General features: G+C 43.9%; 1 protein-coding gene across 1 annotated transcript in view; it reads right to left on the bottom strand.

The window, feature by feature from the left end:
- KNTC1 (kinetochore associated 1) overlaps positions 1–18,941 on the bottom strand; it is a 926,084-nt gene that overhangs the window by 746,557 nt on the left and 160,586 nt on the right. Inside the window, exons 13-18 of the mRNA XM_086942947.1 lie at positions 10,075–10,173; positions 3,072–3,115; positions 2,882–2,947; positions 2,705–2,780; positions 460–585; positions 113–202 (exon numbers count right to left, since the gene is read on the bottom strand). Of these exons, the coding sequence (XP_086799073.1) occupies positions 113–202; positions 460–585; positions 2,705–2,780; positions 2,882–2,947; positions 3,072–3,115; positions 10,075–10,173 (501 nt within the window). The remainder of the gene's footprint in view (positions 1–112; positions 203–459; positions 586–2,704; positions 2,781–2,881; positions 2,948–3,071; positions 3,116–10,074; positions 10,174–18,941) is intronic.

Here is an 18,941-nt window from a genome sequence, read left to right on the forward strand (position 1 = left end):
CATGACTGCCAGTTCTAGCTCAGAACACTCCACAAAATGAACACAAAAAGCAGTACTTGAGGCGGAAAGTTATGAGTGTCTCTCAAAATGTAGTGGAAAAATAAGTACGTACTCTGGCTTTTGCATAACTTAGCATTTCCTGAGTAGTTTCATACGTTGGCCAGGGAGCATTGATACAGTATTCCACAACAAAATGGTCATCCTAATTGGGAAAAAGAAACAATTTGACAAGAATCAATGAGATTTGCCACTTCCAATTTTTCATTTTCCTGCAACCTCAGTAAAAGTCAATAATAGACACTTACATCTATTCATCTTATTTTTATGTATTACAATACGTTTTATACATGAAAAATGTATTTCCCATCAAACAGATACAGAATATGCAGAATAAATTAAATATACAATTTAATTAACTATAGGTGCTATGTACTCCTCACAAATCACGTATATTATTACCTTTATTTTCAACAAATTTCCTTTCGCTTCATTGACGAGCTCTTGCCAGACGGCTTGACCATAACTGCCTACAGAAGCAGACGCCAGGCTCTCCAACACAACATTTAACTTAACTTTATAAACGAGCTGTGATAAAAATGTGAAAAAAGAGAATTATACTGCTGTATCGGCAAAGATATATATGAATTAATTAATTAGAAATATTCTGCTGTTAAAAGGCCAGTTTCTAGATATTCCTCCCCTTCTAACTAAGATGCCCAGAAAAAAAAAAAACAATTTGCGCCGCAGTATTCTTATCCAACTTATCGCTAAGACTCCAACTTAAAGAGCAGAAAGTTCTGCATAGTAGAACAGTCTAACAGTAGTTCCCACGGATGCTTACTTCTACCCACAATTCACAAACAAGTGAAAACGCATCTGTAAATCCATTTTACATGGTATAGACAAAAAAAATAATCATGTGAGAAGTCTACTGAACTGATATTCATCCTGTACATGCATGTCTTTAAATAGAATGTAATACCTCAAAGTAGAAAACTGGATACAAATTGTTGGTTTGAGTAAGTGAGTTAGTGTCATGTGGTGCACTGTAAGGAGAAGCGCCATTTAAGGTGACTAAATGTATGAAGGAGGAGTTTAACTCTTACAAAGCCTATCACCAAATTGTAGCCAGCAGCAGTGAGTACCAAGCCAATGACTATTGTGTTGACAATCACCCAACAAACTAAATAGGCACTGACATTATAACCAGTGTGGTGAAAGAATGTAAGAAGGGGAAGTGGACATATTTATTTTTTAATGCGATTTTATATAGCGCGATCTTTACCCGAAGGTGTCAGAGCGCTTTACATAAGAACCAGTTGCAAAACATTAGGACTTGGGATTGCATGCGTTACATAAAAGATACAAACAGAAAGAAAAATTGCAAATGCACAGATAGTAAAGTCACGTGTGGCTCACTGGTTAGAGGCGGCAGACCCGAGAGCAGAGGACGGCCCGGGACCAGGGTTCGATTCCCGGCGCGGCAGGTTTCTGGACCAGGGTCAGCGGACTCGATAATTCTCTCGCCTCGGTGCCCTCTCTGATCAGCGATCACACTCGGCAACTCTGGGCATTAGCTTGCCTCATCTTCACTAACGGCCCCACCAGACCGCCGGGGATGCCTGGTCTCACCCTGGAGATACCCATTAAGGGACCATCTCTCAGGGAAGCCAGGAAGGGTTTCGCAGCGGTCGAAGCGCCTTGGGACCCTCCGGGTAAGTAGTGCGCTATATAAATGCCTATACATTTACATTACATTTACATTTACTAAAGAAAGAGATACAAATGGATATACTGTAAGAGTCACATAGGAATGGTAGAGACTACAAAGGTCTACTGCATTATACTAGTGATTAGAGTTATCTCTATATACATATATATACAAATAGTAGAATTGCGTGGGAGTAGGGAGGGTGGGAGGGATAGTGGGGTATGGAAAATAGGCAAATCAGAAACATTTTAGGATCGTCAAGGGGGAAACGAGGGAGAAGGGTAAAGGCAGAGAGAACGGACAAGATGGTGGGCCAGGGTCAGGAGAAGGAAGCAGCTGAGAGCAGCAGTGAAATGGCGGCCATAGAGGAGCAGAGCAGAGGGGGGCAGCCACAGGAGCAAGGAGGGAAAGGGATTGGGGGACCAACGAAGCCAAAGCGAGTCAATTAGATGGGCAAACGCTCAGGGGCCACTGGGCAGCAGAGTCGCCGAGGATGTTTAAAGGCACAGTCTCTTATTGGCTATTTTGCCAGAGTGTCAGCTTGATACATTTAGCTAGATGTACCTTTGAACAGAAATCATGCTCTTCATGAACTATCTGGATATTAAAGTAAACCTGCAATGCCTATCCACTCCCATATAATCCTTTAGTCAACAATCTCCTCCAGTTATCGCTGTGGGGTGGGTGGCTGAGATATGTATTTGTATCACCAGCTTGCAGCATCAAGTGAACACAATGTATAAGTGCTAAAGGTCCGAGGATGAAAATATATTTTAAAACAAAGTAAATATACAATTCTTTGCAAAACCAATTTTGATCCTGGCAAACTCCAAAAGAAAAGAGTATTCAGCAATGAAATATATTGGAGAAGGTGGAGAAAGATTGAGAAAGAGTGTGTGTTTGTGTCCAAATTAAACAAGTAACGAGAGACCAACCCATCACAGATAATAAATAACATTAATTCTGTGAACATGGACAAGGACCATTACTCACTTCAACATCCAGGCCAAACTGAATTGCAAAATTTTCGGCTTCATCAAATTTGTGCTTGTGCAGCAAACGACTCAACCTTGAGGAAAATAGGGGAAAGGGTGCAAGTGCACCAGGTGGTTATTTTCGCAGATATTCTTTTCTGATTTTAAATTCTAACAATTCTCTTCAATTAAGTACCTGTTTTCTGGTAGCGCTTCTGTCAAACACCTCATCACAAGCGTGGAAACGATCGGTTCAGGTGAACTACAAGTAATTGAGGATGGTAATCAAAGGCGGAAAACTTAGTCAGAATAAAATACCATAACAAGAACATCAATTATTTTAGAGTCCAAGAAGAGCTAAAACGCAAAATATTGTATTTACATACCTATCTCGATTCGCACAGATTCCTTCCAAGAGATATATTGTGTCCTGGAAAGATGACAGCAAAAGAGATGGATGACCACAACTTTGAACACAGCTATCACTGACCATTTTATCTTACTTTTTCAAAAGTATTTTCAGTTTTTTACTGGCACTAGTCTGACCCAATCAATAGAAAGGTAACTAATCCAAAACTATTCACACCTAAATGTATAATCAGGTGCAAAAACAAATCTTCATCAAACCTCAAACTAAAAAGTTAAATAAGCAGTTCTACTCTTTAGTTTAAAGAGGATGTGATGCATAAGACGTATGGACATGTTGTTGGTCAGGCCCATTAACCTTTTAATTCCATCAATCTGAAAACCAATAAATAAACGAAAATACGGACCTAATTAATTATTTGCAGTTGGTAGAGTTACAAATACTTTTAGAAATAGGAGATCATGGAAAGGGCAAGTATATGTTTATCAGAGGAATAGCCACAAGGTTACACTCTTAAGAAACTATTTGGGACCCACAGACTGGTAGAAAAGTCCCCTTTTTTCTGTTGTATTTCTCCTGCACAATTCAATGAAAGTTTTAATTGATGGGAGACATATAACAAAGAATGCCTTATGCATTTTCCCAAACTATTTATTCCATTTTCCCTGCCGTACATTTAACGTCAACTTCCCCGTGCTTCTCGGACTGATCCTATCAAGATACATATTGAGGAAATGTCTGTGTATATTAAAAGCTCATTCTACTTGAATTCTCTTCCTTTGCTTCAAAGCAGAACACAGAAAATTCATTGAAATAACCTTAAACCCATCTCTCCAGTCAAGGATTTAGACATGAATGATGTCAATATATTCACTCCATTCATTCCTAGCTCAATACATGCTTTCAAACATCCGCTTGGTGCACTACTGTCTTAATAAAGCACTGAAATAAACATAAATATACTACATAGTTCATACAAGAAGCACAAGTTACTAACTTAATCCTTTTCACGCTCATAAGCTACTATCCTACTTATTCCAGCCCTAGGAGGTCTGGCCCCCAGCATATTTTTGCTCAGTATTAAATAGTACTTAGGCTACACTGGAAACACACATGCCTACTGACTCACTTCACCATTTTTCCTGAATAGGGTCAGTTCCCAGTTTTTCTGGTAAAGATTTGTTCAGGACAGTCACCGACTACATAAATGTGTTCTATGTAGAGCAGAGGTCCTCAAACTTTTGGATGCCGAGACCCCCCTGTCAACATTTTCAAGTGTAAGGACCCCCTCCTGTTGTGAGTGTATGGTGATCAGTGTGAGTGCATTGTGATCACTGTGAGTGCATTGTGATCAGTGTGAGTGCATTGTGATCAGTGTGAGTGCAGGCCAGGGTGACTGGGTGAATGTTGTGAGTGCATGGTGATCAGTGTGAATGCATTGTGATCAGTGTGAGTGCATTGTGATCAGTGTGAGTGCATTATGATCACTGTGAGAGCAGGGTGAGCGGGTGAATGTTGTGAGTGCATGATGATCAGCGAGAGTGCATTGTGATCACTGTGAGTACGTTATGATCACTGTGAGTGCAGGGTGAGTGGGTGGATGTTGTGAGTGCATAATGATCAGTGTGAGTGCATTGTGATCAGTGTGAGAGCATTATGATCACTGTGAGTGCAGGGTGAGCGGGTGAATGATGTGAGTGCATTGTGATCAGTGTGAGTGCATTGTGATCACTGTGAGTGCATTGTGAGTGGGTGAATGTTGTGAGTGCATGGCGATCAGTGTGAGTGCACTGTGATCAGTGTGAGTGCATTGTGATCACTGAGTGCAGTGATTGGTGTGAGTGCATGGTGAATGGTGTGAGTGCATGGTGAATGGTGTGAGTGCATGGTGAATGGTGTGAGTGCATGGTGAATGGTGTGAGTGCATGGTGAATGGTGTGAGTGCATGGTGAATGGTGTGAGTGCATGGTGATTGGTGTGCGTGCATGGTGATTGGTGTGCGTGCATGGTGATTGGTGTGCGTGCATGGTGATTGGTGTGCGTGCATGGTGATTGGTGTTAGTGCATGGTGATCAGTGTGAGTGCATTGTGATCAGTGTGAGTGCATTGTGATCAGTGTGAGTGCATTATGATCACTGTGAGTGCAGGGTGAGCGGGTGAATAGTGTGAGTGCATGGTGATTGGTGTGAGTGCAGGGTGAGCAGGTGAATGATGTGAGGTCATTGTGATCAGTGTGAGTGCATTGTGATCACTGAGTGCAGGGTGAGCGGGTGAATAGTGTGAGTGCATGGTGATTGGTGTGAGTGCAGGGTGAGCGAGTGAATGATGTGAGTGCATTGTGATCAGTGTGAGTGCATTGTGATCACTGTGAGTGCAGGGTTAGTGGGTGAATGTTGTGAGTGCATGGCGATCAGTGTGTGTGCACTGTGATCAGAGTGAGTGCATTGTGATCACTGAGTGCAGTGATTGGTGTGAGTGCATGGTGAATGGTGTAAGTGCATGGTGAATGGTGTGAGTGCATGGTGAATGGTGTGAGTGCATGGTGATTGGTGTGAGTGCATGGTGATTGGTGTGAGTGCATGGTGATTGGTGTGAGTGCATGGTGATTGGTGTGAGTGCATGGTGATTGGTGTGAGTGCATGGTGATTGGTGTGAGTGCATGGTGATCAGTGTGAGTGCATTGTGATTGCTGTGAGTGCATGGTGATCAGTGTGAGCGCATGGTGATCAGTGTGAGTGCATTGTGATTGCTATGAGTGCAAGGTGATCGCTATGAGTGCATGGTGATCAGTTTGAGTGCCTTGCGATCGCTGGGAGTGCAGGGTGAACGTGAAAGTGAAGGCGAGAATGAGAAGTGAGTAGTCTGAAAGCAGGGTGCATTCCCAGAAACTTGAAGCGTAGGGTTTCAGATACAAGTTAAACTATTGGTATAATGGCATTAATCAGGATTGAAGGGTGGAGGAAATAAATAATGTGCTGATCCAGCAACAAACTTCTATTCTTATGATTAGGGTTACCAGTTCATTATTTTGATGGCCCAGAAATAAGCAGTCACCTAAAGCTGTATTTTTAGCACTTATCTGTGAATATTTAGAACAGCATATATAAATAGAAAGCATTTTTAATTGTGTTCTAGGGCTACCTCAATGATCCATGACTTATAATTAAAGAGAATAAAGACAGAAAAGTCACATAACTAATCAATACATACTTTTTTATTTATAACTCAATTTAGTGTCAAGAGCAGGTCTCTGCAGGATCTCTAAATAACACATGGCAGGCATATTTCATTTGGCAACCCAACTTTATATTTCTTTTTATTAAATGCATTCTCACACTACAGCAGTAAGTGTAAAAATACAAATGTAAGGAATAGGCAGAGTGGGGGCCCAGGGGGTACTGGAACCATAAAAAAACTAAGCCTTGGTAATCAGTTAACAAAGGCATGTAAATATGCTAATGGTCTTTAAAGACCTGTGAAAAACTCGGCCGGAGATAAGACTCCAGACACCTCCCAGCCAAGGCCCCAGGAGCGCGAGCTGCACTGCAGCAGCCTGGGCTGAGCCACAGGATGGGGGACGAAGGGGGCTGAAGCCCTGGAGGCCAGGGCAGAAGTGACACTGTGAAGGCGCGACCCCTTTGCATCGCTCCACGGCCCCCCTGGGGGTCGCGCCCCACAGTTTGAATACCCCTGATGTAGAGTAACTGTATCAAAATGTAGCTCACCTAAATCTTCAGAAAATCTGGCAATGATTCAACTCTCATCAACTAGTGCAGGGTGTAGGAGAGTAAGATCTGCTTCCTATGGTTATGGTTACCCCCACTTGTTGCTGTGTTTCACTGATTTATCAACTGTAGTCTAGCTGTGGCCCTGCTTACCAGGTCCCCAGCCTAGTTGCTTCCTCTCTAAACTGATTGCATGTACATTAGGTACACTCCAGATTGGTTACTGGGTTACCCTTGTGAGTCCCTAGTATATGGTACCTTAGGTACCAAGGGCATAGGTACCCCAGAGGCCTACCAGGTGCTGAAGCATGTATTATGCCACCCCTGGAAGCCTTCTGCAGCCTGGGTAAGGTGGTACGTGTACCCCTACTAAATATATATATATATATATATATATATATATATATATATATATATATATATATATATATATATATATATATATATATATTTATTCTCTGTCTTCTATGGCAGGCCTTGACAATCCTGAAGGCAGAGTGCTTGGTTTTGTGTGAGAGGGTGCCCAAGCATGAGCTGAGCCCCTCTGCAGCTTTCAGAATCCCTTCCTTATAGCTGGTCTGTGATACAGCCATACCATATACTCTTAAGTGGAGAAGTGTGGCTCAGGGGTTAGAGGCGGCAGACCCGGAATCTGACATCGGCCCTGGACCAGGGTTCAATTCCCCGCCCCGGCGGGTCTTGGGCTAAAAAAAAAAAAATTCCACGGTCTTGATAATTCTCGCTCCGGTGCCTTCTCGACTCACGGGTTCACGCCCTGCGACTCTGGGCAATAGCTTGCTTAATCTCCACAACGGCCCCTCGCGGCGGGATGCCTGGCTTTCACCTTGTGGATACCCTGCCGGGGCCTCTCACAGGGGAATACCAGGACGGGTTCCCTAGGCAAGCGCCAGGATGCCCTTTGTGGTGACAGGTTGCGCTATATAAGTATACCTACATTTACATTTACATTTACATTTACATTTAAGTGCATTATAAGCTCGCGGTATATGGTGCATCAAAACATGTCGTGTTTGGTGTCAAACACTTTGGAATCCTAACCACCCCCCACCCCCGCCAGTACTGGCGGCGGGGGTAGAATTCCACCCTTCTAGAGGGAGAAGACATGTACACACTTACCTGACCGGTAATAGTTTAGAAGAGCCCCAGCATCACAAAATGGATGCTGCTGCCACAGACACGAGTCTGACCTCCTGCAGCCTGACGAAACTCGGGCAGGGGAGGCCTGGACATTAGGTTTCCTGTCCAGGGAGGTGTAACCATCTCCCCAGACAGACAGGCTCTAGTGTATTGGGGCAGGGTGGGTGAATTCAGTGAATGCTTTTCAGACAGTGCATGGGGCACACACGGTGTCCCTGTGCGTTCCCCAGTTCAAACCGGTTGCTGGGGCACTCAGCCACAGATCTGGCGCGAAACTGGACAAAGGGGAAGGGGTGTAACCACCCTCTCCCCAGGTCCTTCCATAGGTGGGACCTTAGAGTTAGTCCAACCCCTAAACTTAGTATACGTATAGGAACCCAGTCCCTAGTGCTTTAGATTATCCTGGACGAAACTCTGCAACATATTTCCTGGAACTTCGTCATCCTATTTCGACTAGAAGACAGAAGGATCTCCCTTGGGGTCAAGGAGTGACTCCCCTGTTCAATCAGGCACCAAAGAAGTAGCTTACGCGTCTGCATTTTCGAGGCTCCCACCGGATCCCGATGAATCTGCGACACAGGACACTGACTTCTAGACATCTCTGAGGCAGACACAAGATCCCAGCAAAGCTGAGACCTGTAGCCATCACGAGAGACGTGGGACCGGAACTCCTGGACACCGTGCACATTTGCTAGTGCATCTACACCCCGAGCTACCCTGAAGTGGTGCATTGGGCTACTCGTAGTCCAAGCCCTGAGCACCATCTGCACCGAAGATTGTGGGCCTACACTCCACGAGTTTTCCGTGGGCCCACTTCTAGCATTTCTGCTCGAGGCCCTTTCGCGATCTCTGGTCCGTCGACTGGTGGGTCCCCACGAAGGTAACTCTTTTGTTTCTTCAGCTTCCTTGGTTGCTCCAGACGTGCCCTAACTCCCCTCCAAAGGGTGAGTCCCTCACACCGTGCTGGTCTGCTACGAATCCAATCTTTGCATCTTGCGTGGGTTGCTGTTGCCAAGGCTTGTTGGGTCCAATCCGAATACCGACGCTGCAGCACTCGACATTCGACGTAGGACAGCTCGAATCCAGCTCCTGGTTGTCGTCAACGCCTCCTGGTCCTCGTGGCTGAAGAGTCAAGCTTCACCTGCTGCACCTGAAATCACTCGACATCGGTGGGCATCTTCTTATTGCCTCCCTGGTCACTGGCAAGTGACCCAGACTCTGTCCCCTCTGCTTTCAGGTTCTTCAGATCTCTGATCCACCCTTGGATCCATCCGGACACTTTTCATCTGGTCGCCTGCAGCACTTCTTTGCAGCTCTCCATAGGAAACAACGACGATACCAGACACGAAGACACCTATGCACCTGGCTTCTCTGAGTGAGGTAACATGATCACTTAGGTGCTCCTGTGGGTCTTGCCTCTCGAACTGTCCAGTACTGAAGGAGTTTGTTCCTAGCCCACTCCCAAGTGTCCTTAATCTTTAAAAATCTAATTGCAACTTTCTCCATTAAAGTCAATGGTGATTCGCAGCTGTGTTTAGACACTGCACGCGTCCCCCGTGGGTCAAATACATATATATTTTATATATACCTGATGTGGTTCTCTTTTCATTTGGTCATTCATGAGATTATGGACTGGTAAAACAAGCTGCTTTACATTCCTTCACTACTTAGCCTGAAGGCTGCTCTCCACAGCTACCACTAGGATAGCTTTCTATAAAGGTTGTCTTTAAACCTACCATCAATAAGGGTCGTTTAGACTGGTGCAAGGTGCCCACTAGAATAGTGGACATCATATGCCAGGCCAACTTCTCACCCAGGGCACCCCTGCATTAATGCAACAGGCTAGGCATTGCATAATCATTAAGTGCACCAGACTCCAAGTATATAGATTCTGAAATACTTGAAACTGGTAGTGTATCAAACAACAAGGGATAAAATACTTTATCTGCAGTTTGGTCACTACAGAGACCTCCTAATCGTTGTATAGATGAGCAGAATCCTTTGGTGTACCAGAAAAAGAGTCATATTGGGGATAGGAGAAGGACTAAAAAGCATTTTATTTAATAGTGATATATGTCTTACATAAGACATCAAACTAGTGTTGTAACTTCATAATTATCAGAGAAGTATAGAACATACCGTGCCAATTGCAGTTTGGACTAAAGTCGAAATATCAGACACTTCAACAGAGTACAGCAAATTCATAGTTGGTAATGAATAAACTGTAAGGTTTCTCATCTGTAAAAATAAAAGATAAAAATTAAATTTTTTGCATGTTTCATTAAGTACAACGATATTCTCTCTTGCCTTACTTGAATATATCTTCAACACAGAGGATGGATAGTTAGGGGTGAGAGAGCGAGAGAGAGAGGGGGAGAGAGAGCGGGGGGGGAGAGAGAGCGGGGGAGAGAGAGAGAGCGGGGAGAGGGAGGGGAGCAAGAGCGCGAGAGACAGCGAGCGTGAGAGCGAACGCGAGAGACAGAGAGCGAGAGAGAGAGGGAGCGTGAGAGCGAGCGTGAGAGAGAGAGCGAGAGACAACGAGAAGAGACAGCGAGCGAGAGAGAGAGAGAGGTTACTCATCTGTAAAAACAAAAGATCAAAATTCAATTTTTTGCATGTTTCATTAAGTACAACGATATTCACTCTTGCCTTACTTGAATATTTCTTCAACATAGAGGGTGGATAGTTAGGGGTGAGAGAGCGCAGGGAGGGAGCGAAAGAGAGAGAGGGAGGAGGGCGAGGGAGAGGGGGGAGAACACGAGGGAGATGGGGGAGAACGCGAGAAAGAGCAGGGGAGAGAGCGAGAGAGCGGGAAGAGAGAGTGGGGGAGAGAGCGAGAGAGAGTGGGGGAGAGTGGGGGAGAGAGCGGGAGAGAGAGAGCGTGAGAGAGAGCGGGGGAGAGAGCGAGAGAGAGAGAGCGGGGAGCAAGAGAGATCGCGGGGAGCGAGAGCGCGCGGGAGCGAGAGAGAGATCACGAGAGAGACAGCGCGAGAGAGACAGCGCGAGAGAGACAGCGCGAGAGAGAGAGCGCGCGAGAGAGAGCGCGAGAGACAGCGAGAGACAGCGCGAGAGAGAGAGCGAGAGACAGCGAGAGAGAGCGCGAGAGGCAGCGAGAGAGAGCGCGCGAGGCAGCGAGAGAGAGCGAGAGCAGTTTCCTTCTCAATTTGGGTAGCTGCAGGTGTCCCATGATGCTCTTAATTGATCCCTTATGAGAACTGTAGAATTAACTACTACTAGGAGACAATATCATGTTCCGACAAACCATTAGCACTCTTACAACAGATGTCACTGTTTCGGGATCCAGCGAAGTCTAGCACTCATCCCTGTACACCTGCACTGCTGAAGCCATCACATGGATGCAAAAAGAACAGGTTAACTAAAACCTTTGTAAGACAGAAATTATATTTCTGCATTATGTTAGCCTTTGAAATTGGCCTAAAGAGAACCTGAAATCTGACTAATACGTGTCATTTGATTTCTACATGTGCCACACATGTACAGTCTTGGAGTGCTGAGGACAACTCTCCTAGATCATGTCATAAGGAATCCAGTTATTACCAACCATATGTACTCAAAGACTTTTGCCCCTCTCTGGTAGCCCTGGTCCATGTATTTGTCTGAACATGCTATTTGTAGACATCTTAGGTAAATGATAAAGCATATGTGCAGCTCCAAGATGTATTACACGTCTTTCTTGCAGGCACATCCCAAACACAAGATGCTTTGCAAAGAATATGAAGATGTAGGGAATCAGATTAAAACGGAATTACAGAAATAAGAAGGTGAGGGACGATCGGATAGGTATTTAGGACAGTGAGACAGCAAACTATCCAACTCCTTTTAATATATTTGCATTACAAATATTGACAATTTCAATAACTATTTGAGAGGAATCCCTAAATCAGAGGAATCACGTGCTGAACTGGATAAAAGCCCAGACCTCTGGATTTTAAGGGCATCAACTTGGCCATTAGATTTCCTTTCTCTTGGACTGTTATTCTGCCTTCAATAAACTGGCAGAGCTACAAGTGAACCAGTTTGTAAAAGCAGCACAATGCACCTGCTGGACTGTGGAGATACATATCTCCCCCTCAATGGATTTTGTTATCAACCCTCCGATCGTCATTGGCTTTTAACACAGGCATCAGGGGTCTGCTAACTCCTAGAACTATAGGCAATTTTGACATTTATCTCCGCCGTGCCCAAAGCTCTTCACTAGAAGCAGGACATGCGTTTCAATGCAATATGCATTGTGCAAACCTCCCTCCCAACAGATCTTACGTACTCAGATTTTCTATTCGGAATCTTTATCAGCATTAGCTCACTACATTTGCTTATTTTTTGCTTCAAAGTCAAAAAAAATTGAAGTGGACAAACACCAGCAGTTTATGGTAAGAAAACAAGTTACTTACCTGTAACTACGGTTATCCAGTATTGGTATCTTTCATAGATTCACATGCCTGAATCATTCCCCGTCGCCGAGGCAGGAGTCCCACGGTAATAATACATACAAAAGCAGTGCCTTAGAAAAAATTGTAGTAGGCTGACAAGACTATAGGCCCCAAAAGGCCCAAATCTTAGCAGCCTATCTACCTCATTACATGAAAAGAACTGAAAGTAGTTCCAACCAATCAGCTGTCAGCACCCTCTAGAACCTTCCCAGCAGAGGCAGTTCTCGTCAGATTTTCCCAGCACAAGTGAGAAGTACGTATCAATAATAGAGAACTGTTCTGCCGGAGAGGAGGGGGGGTGCATGTGAATCTATGAAAGATACCAATACTGGATAACTGTAGGCGACCGATCCCAGCATTGCTATACGCTGATGATGCGGTGATCCTCGCACGAACCCCGATCCAGCTACAGCGGGCCCTAAACAACTACTGCACTTTTATGACAAGTCTTAACTTAAAAGTCAATATAAAAAAAACCTATGTGATGCACGCCGGCACCAAGGGGAAAAAAGTGAAGTCAATTTTTGTGGACAATCTGCCCCTTGAAAGAACTAAAACTTACCCATATCTCGGCATCACCATTGACGAAGAGTTTAATTGCAAAAAAGCAATCATCTCTCGTAAGTTATCACTCATAAGAACAGTGGGCGCTTTAAAAGCTTTCTCTCTCCGTCTAGGAAAAAGACCTCTGGCAGAGATGATAAAGATCTACAATGCAAAATGCATCAGCACGGCTATCTACGGAGCAGGAGTTTGGGGAATAACAAACATCGAACCAATTCAAAAAATCGAAAACTCTTTCCTGAAATTCTTACTAGCTGTCCCAAAGAGCACGACTACCTTTGGCTGCCACTTAGAACTCGGAGTGGATCATATTTCAGACCTTATTAAGATCCAGCCCATTATGTTATGGCGTAGAATATGGGCCACGGATGAATGCCAGCTCACAAGAGCAATCATTGAAGACTGTATGAAACTAGGAAAACTGGGGAAGGCTTGGGTCCTGTCCCTGACCGGTCTGGACCACTCTTATACAGTAAACAAAACAAAAGCCGGGCAGCTAGCGTTTTTCAATAATGCACAACCTAGTATAAGCAATTGCTAGGCTGGACAACCATTTGTGTTGAATCACTTTGTGTATTTTATAAAAGATTATGAGAAAAGATTTTTTGAGCATCAAAAGATACACCACAACATTTACAAAGGTTCACAAATACATTGAATAAACCAAAGAAGGCGTTCTAACTCGCATATCGTATAATTCAGGTGCGCCGGCACCCTCACCACTTCCAAGTGTTTACATCATTGAGGTATGTGTGAGACTTTATAATTCATTTGTGCAGCACATAGGGACGGTACAGGACTGTGCTTAACTGAGGATTTCACACTATCTCATTTACAGGGAGTGACCCGACCCCCCGCAAAGAAGGTACCTTTATGTTTTCAAAGTGTTTGTGTTTCAGTGAGGAGTAGATGTCAGCTAGCTCAACATTGATACCATTGTTTTAATTAATTCACAGTGACAACGACCCCCCAGTCCAAGTCCTGAGGAGAACCCGTTAATCGTCACTGGGTTCGAAACGCGTCGACGTCCAGTACCACCAAGATACCAAATAACTAGGGCGTAATAGGAATACAATTCACACATTTCTACACTGTGGTCTAGTTTATGTGTTTTTCCTATGTACAGCACCGTGTGATAAATTCACTGTGTATTCTGTGGTGGTTGAAACAAGTAGGCTAGTATTCCATTTTTTAGTCCACTTGTTCAATTTTTATTCAGGATTGGTGCCTCAATGACTGACTAATTTGAGGCATTGTATAGTTGTCCATGTTTATTGTTTACCACTATTGTTTGTGTTTTGAATATTTGATTTGACTTGTTTTCTTTGGTTTATTCAATGTATTTGTGAACCTTTGTAAATGTTGTGGTGTATCTTTTGATGCTCAAAAAAACTTTTCTCATAATCTTTTATAAAATACACAAAGTGATTCAACACAAATGATTGTCCAGCCTAGCAATTGTTTATACTAGGTTGTGAATTATTGAAAAACGCTAGCTGCCCGGCTTTTGTTTTGTTTACTGTATGAAACTAGAGCATATGAAAGAGATAAAATGGTTATCCTATGTAAAATCTTTCCTCGCAGATATTGGTCTTTCGAGGTTCTTTGACGAACCACAGACCGTAACAGACATAGCGAAAAAAGAACTAAAAAAGCTATGCCTGTCTCACCTAACCCAACTACGGATGATGGCTGAAATAGATAAGCCATCAGTTCAACACTGCTTAATGATACAAACGGCTCCATCGATCCAACCGTATCTGCAGCATGACCTGACGCAATTTGAAAAACTTCTTCTCACCCGTTTCAGGTTCAATCTTTTTCACATTACGGTTTCATTCCCTTCTCAGAACATCTGGACACACAATACTACAGCGTGCCCTTGTGACTTTATTTCCCCTCAGTCCACAATCCACGTTCTTTTCTTCTGTAAATTTTATACGCCATTCCGTAAGAGGTGGATTCTACCAATTTTAAAAGTAATGAAGGTCAGAAGATGCCGCCCAGCATTCCTGGCGTTGCAGTTTTTGGAAAACAGCTTAGTGTCAAAATCCGTGGCACATTACCTTAAAATGTGCCTCAGGCATCGCACGAACTTATGAGAACTATAGAGCTGCCTTAAATATGGACCTTAGTAAATGCTTTGTCCTTTCTAAGAGAGACTCATTTTAACATACCATGAATTTTAATGTTTTTAATAGTTTTTTACTGTGTATACTTGTACTTTTATGGCTTTCACAATGAAAACCGAATAAAGTTGTTTTGAATTTGAAAACTGTAGTTACAGGTAAGTAACTTGTTTTCTTATCCGGTATTGGGGTATCTCTTATAGATTCATATGCCTGAATTAGAATAGCAAGCAGTAAATCTATACATGTTGTTTGCGCAAGGTGGGAGACAAATTGTAATTCTACATATCACCCACTCATCCGGAAGGGTATAGAGCACTAGAAATGTAAATATACATAAATGCCGAAACATTTTGAAATGAAAAAATTATATAAAAAAACATACTTCATATTAAAAACAGCATTTGACAATGAAAACATTACAGTGGATTATACTATACTCTTATGTCATAAATGCAATATGGGAGACCGTAAAAGTCTAACCTTAATGAAGAAGATGCTGCAGTACAGCTTGTCCCACTGCTGTATCGTCCTGCGATGCCGATTGCAAGAAGTAATGCTTTGTAAATGTATGGACAATTTTCCATGTAGCATCCCGGCAAATGTCCTCCAGCGTGACCCCCGCAAATAGGGCGGTCGATGTCGACATCATTCTGGTGGAATGTGCATTCACCTTTCTGACTAAAGGCTTATTAGCTTTTTCGTGGCATAATTGTATTACTGAAGATAACCATCTGGCTATCGTTGCTTTCGTCACGGCTAGCCCCAATGTGACTTGACCATAAGCAATAATATTAGTTCGATTTTCTGATATCTTTAGACAAACGTTTCACATCAAGAGAGTGCAGGGCCTTCTTTGCCGGTGTGACTGGATCCGGGAAAAAAGTCTTTAACTTTACCGGCTGATTTAAATGAAATTGAGACGGCACTTTGGGAATAACTTTTGGATTTGTTCTCAAAGTGACATAGTCTTTAGAGAAATGAAGTAAAGGTTCTGAAATCGTGAAAGCCTGAATTTCACTAACCCTCCAGGCTGAAGTGAGAGCTAGTAAAATAGCCACTTTCCAGGTTAAAAACTTCAGTTCAGTTCTGTGAATAGGCTCAAAAGGCCTTCTCATTAACTGAGACAGAACGACATTGAGATCCCATTCAGGTGGTGGAGGACGAATTAGAGGAAAGGCTCGAAACAATCCTTTCATAAATTGCTTTACCAGTGAGGAAGAACATAGTGATGGCTTGTTCAAACTTTTTCTGAATCTGGATATAGCGGCAAGATGCACTTTGATAGAAGAGAATACTAGACCTGCCTTGGCCAGTAAAAGCAAGTAAGGAAGGATATCCTCCGGTGAAGCCTGGAGCGGATGAATATTATTTGCTTCACACCAACAACAGAAGCGTCTCCATTTAAAACTGTACATTCTGATAGTACTTTGAGCACGGGCTTGAGACAGAATTTCTCTACAGTCTTGAGAAATCTTGAGATCCTTAAACTCTAAGAAGTCAGAAGCCAGGCGTGCAAGTGAAGCGATTGTGGATCCGGGTGTAGAATCTGACCTCTTTCCCTTGTCAACATTTAAAGTGTCGGTTTGAGACAAATTGGAGGCTGCTGAGACAGCAGGACCAATTCTTGGAACCAGTACTGCCTCGGCCAGCGAGGAGCAATGAGGAGAAGAGTGCAATGTTCCCTCTTCATCTTTTGCAGAATCCTCGGTATTAATGGTATAGGGGGAAAAGCGTATGCATAGATTCCTGATCATCTCATGGACAGGGCATTCCCTCTTGATCCCCGTTGAGGAAATCTGCTGGCGTAATAAAGGCATTTGCTGTTCTGTTGCATCGCAAACAGATCTAGAGTTTGCGTGCCCCATCTTCGAAAGACCCTGTTCACCTGCTCTTGTTCCAGCTCCCATTCGTGGCAGCCTGCAAGAGATCTGTTGAGGTTGTCAGCTAGAGATTTTTGAACCCCCTTGACATGCTCCGCTCTGAGGGTAATGCCATGTTGTATAACCCACTCCAACATCTCTTGAGCTTCCTGCGATAGGGAGAGAGACCTCATCCCCCCTTGCTTGCTGATGTAAAACATGCTGGTGGTATTGTCCGTACGCACCAGCACTGAGGAATTTGCAATTCGTGGAAGGAATGCTTGCAGAGAAAGGAAAATGGCTCTTAATTCTAGACTGTTGATGTGTTTCTGGCGATATTGAGGAGACCATCTGCCTTGAATTTGAAGGTCTTGGAGGTGACCTCCCCATCCTTCCATAGATGAGTCCGTGGTCAGGATAAACTCCGGAAGGGTTGGAAGGAACGTGAGACCCGGAGACAGGTTGCTTCCTTTTGACCACCATTGGAGAGCATGCCTCATTCTGGATGTTACCTTGATGTAATTGTCGAAGGACCCTCCAATTTGGTGCCATTGTCGGTGCAATTCTTCTTGCAGCGGCCTCATCCGGAGTCTTGCAAATGGGACTAAACTGATCGCTGAAGCACATCCCCAGAAGAGACGCAAACATTCGGACAGAAAGTGACTTTTTTGTTGAGATTCGTCTTGCCAGTCTTTGAAGTCTGTTCTGCCGTTCCGGAGACAAGAACGCCTTGCACTGTTGGGTGTCCAGTAAAGCCCCCAGAAACGTTAATACTTGGAGTGGTTGCAACTGTAACTTCTGTGCATTGAGAGTGAGCCCCAGATTTAAGAATAGACGAAGGCAACTTTTGACAGCTTGTCTTGCCGTCTGTTTTGATGGTCCTTTGAGCAGCCAGTCGTCGAGGTATGGGAAGACTTGTATTCCCTGAGACCTCACTGCTGCAGAAACCGAAGCTAAACACTTGGTGAATATTCTTGGTGCCGATTTCAGTCCGAATGGGAGCACCTTGAATTGAAAGTGGACGCCAGCCACCGTGAACCGTAGGTATTTGCGATGTTTGTGGTGTATAGGGATATGGAAGTAAGCGTCTTCCAAGTCCAGAGAAGCCATAAAGTCCCCTTCGTTGAGGCAACTGAGCACATCTGCCAACATCACCATGCGAAAACTCTGCTTTTTCAAGAATTTGTTGAGTCTGCGCAAATCCAAAATCGGGCGCCACTCTATCGACTTTTTCTTTATGAGGAAGAAGCAAGAGTAAAATCCTTTTCCTTTTGGCGAGATTTGGAACCTTCTCTATCGCATTCTTGTGAAACATTTTTACGGCTTCTTTGAACAGTAAGTGAAGACGAGGGGGAGGGGGGCCCTTGGGCGGGGTCGTAGGTGGTTTCTTTAAGAATTCCAGAGTGTGTCCTTTTTCCACCAAGTCGAGGACCCATTGATCTGATGTGATGTTCCGCAATTGTTGGGAAAAGGCGGAGATCTTCGCGCCCACAGGGAGGGGAGAATGTTGGACTGGCGTCCGGCAGAGCTCATTGACGTTTGTTGGAATCTCGGCCTTGATTATTTGATCTTCGTCTTCCGCCCTGACGAGAGAAATTACTGGAAGTAGATTGCCTGTATGAAGATTGGTAATACGGCTGTTTATACTGAGAATGGTATTGCCTGTTTTGCTGATTGTGGTAATTTCCCCTAGAAGAAAAACCACGACCCATTGCTTCTCTAAAAGAGCCTCTCTTATATTGCAGGGTACCAAGTGATTTCGCAGTATCGGTACCCGTCTTAATGGTAAGTAAGGCGTCATCTATGAGCTTACCGAAGAGCGAGTCCCCATCGTAAGCCATATCAAGGATTTTAGTTTGCACTTCCGGTCTGAAGGAGGTTGCTCTGAGCCAACCCTGGGGTCTGAGGACCGCATCACCCGCTAACTGTCTAAAGTTAGTATTTGCAATGTCCAGGGCGCAGTCTATTATCTCTGATGCAGCCCTCTCTCCTTAAAGCAC

This window comes from Lissotriton vulgaris, chromosome 11, assembly GCF_964263255.1.
Source record: "Lissotriton vulgaris chromosome 11, aLisVul1.2, whole genome shotgun sequence".
NCBI lineage: Eukaryota > Metazoa > Chordata > Amphibia > Caudata > Salamandridae > Lissotriton > Lissotriton vulgaris.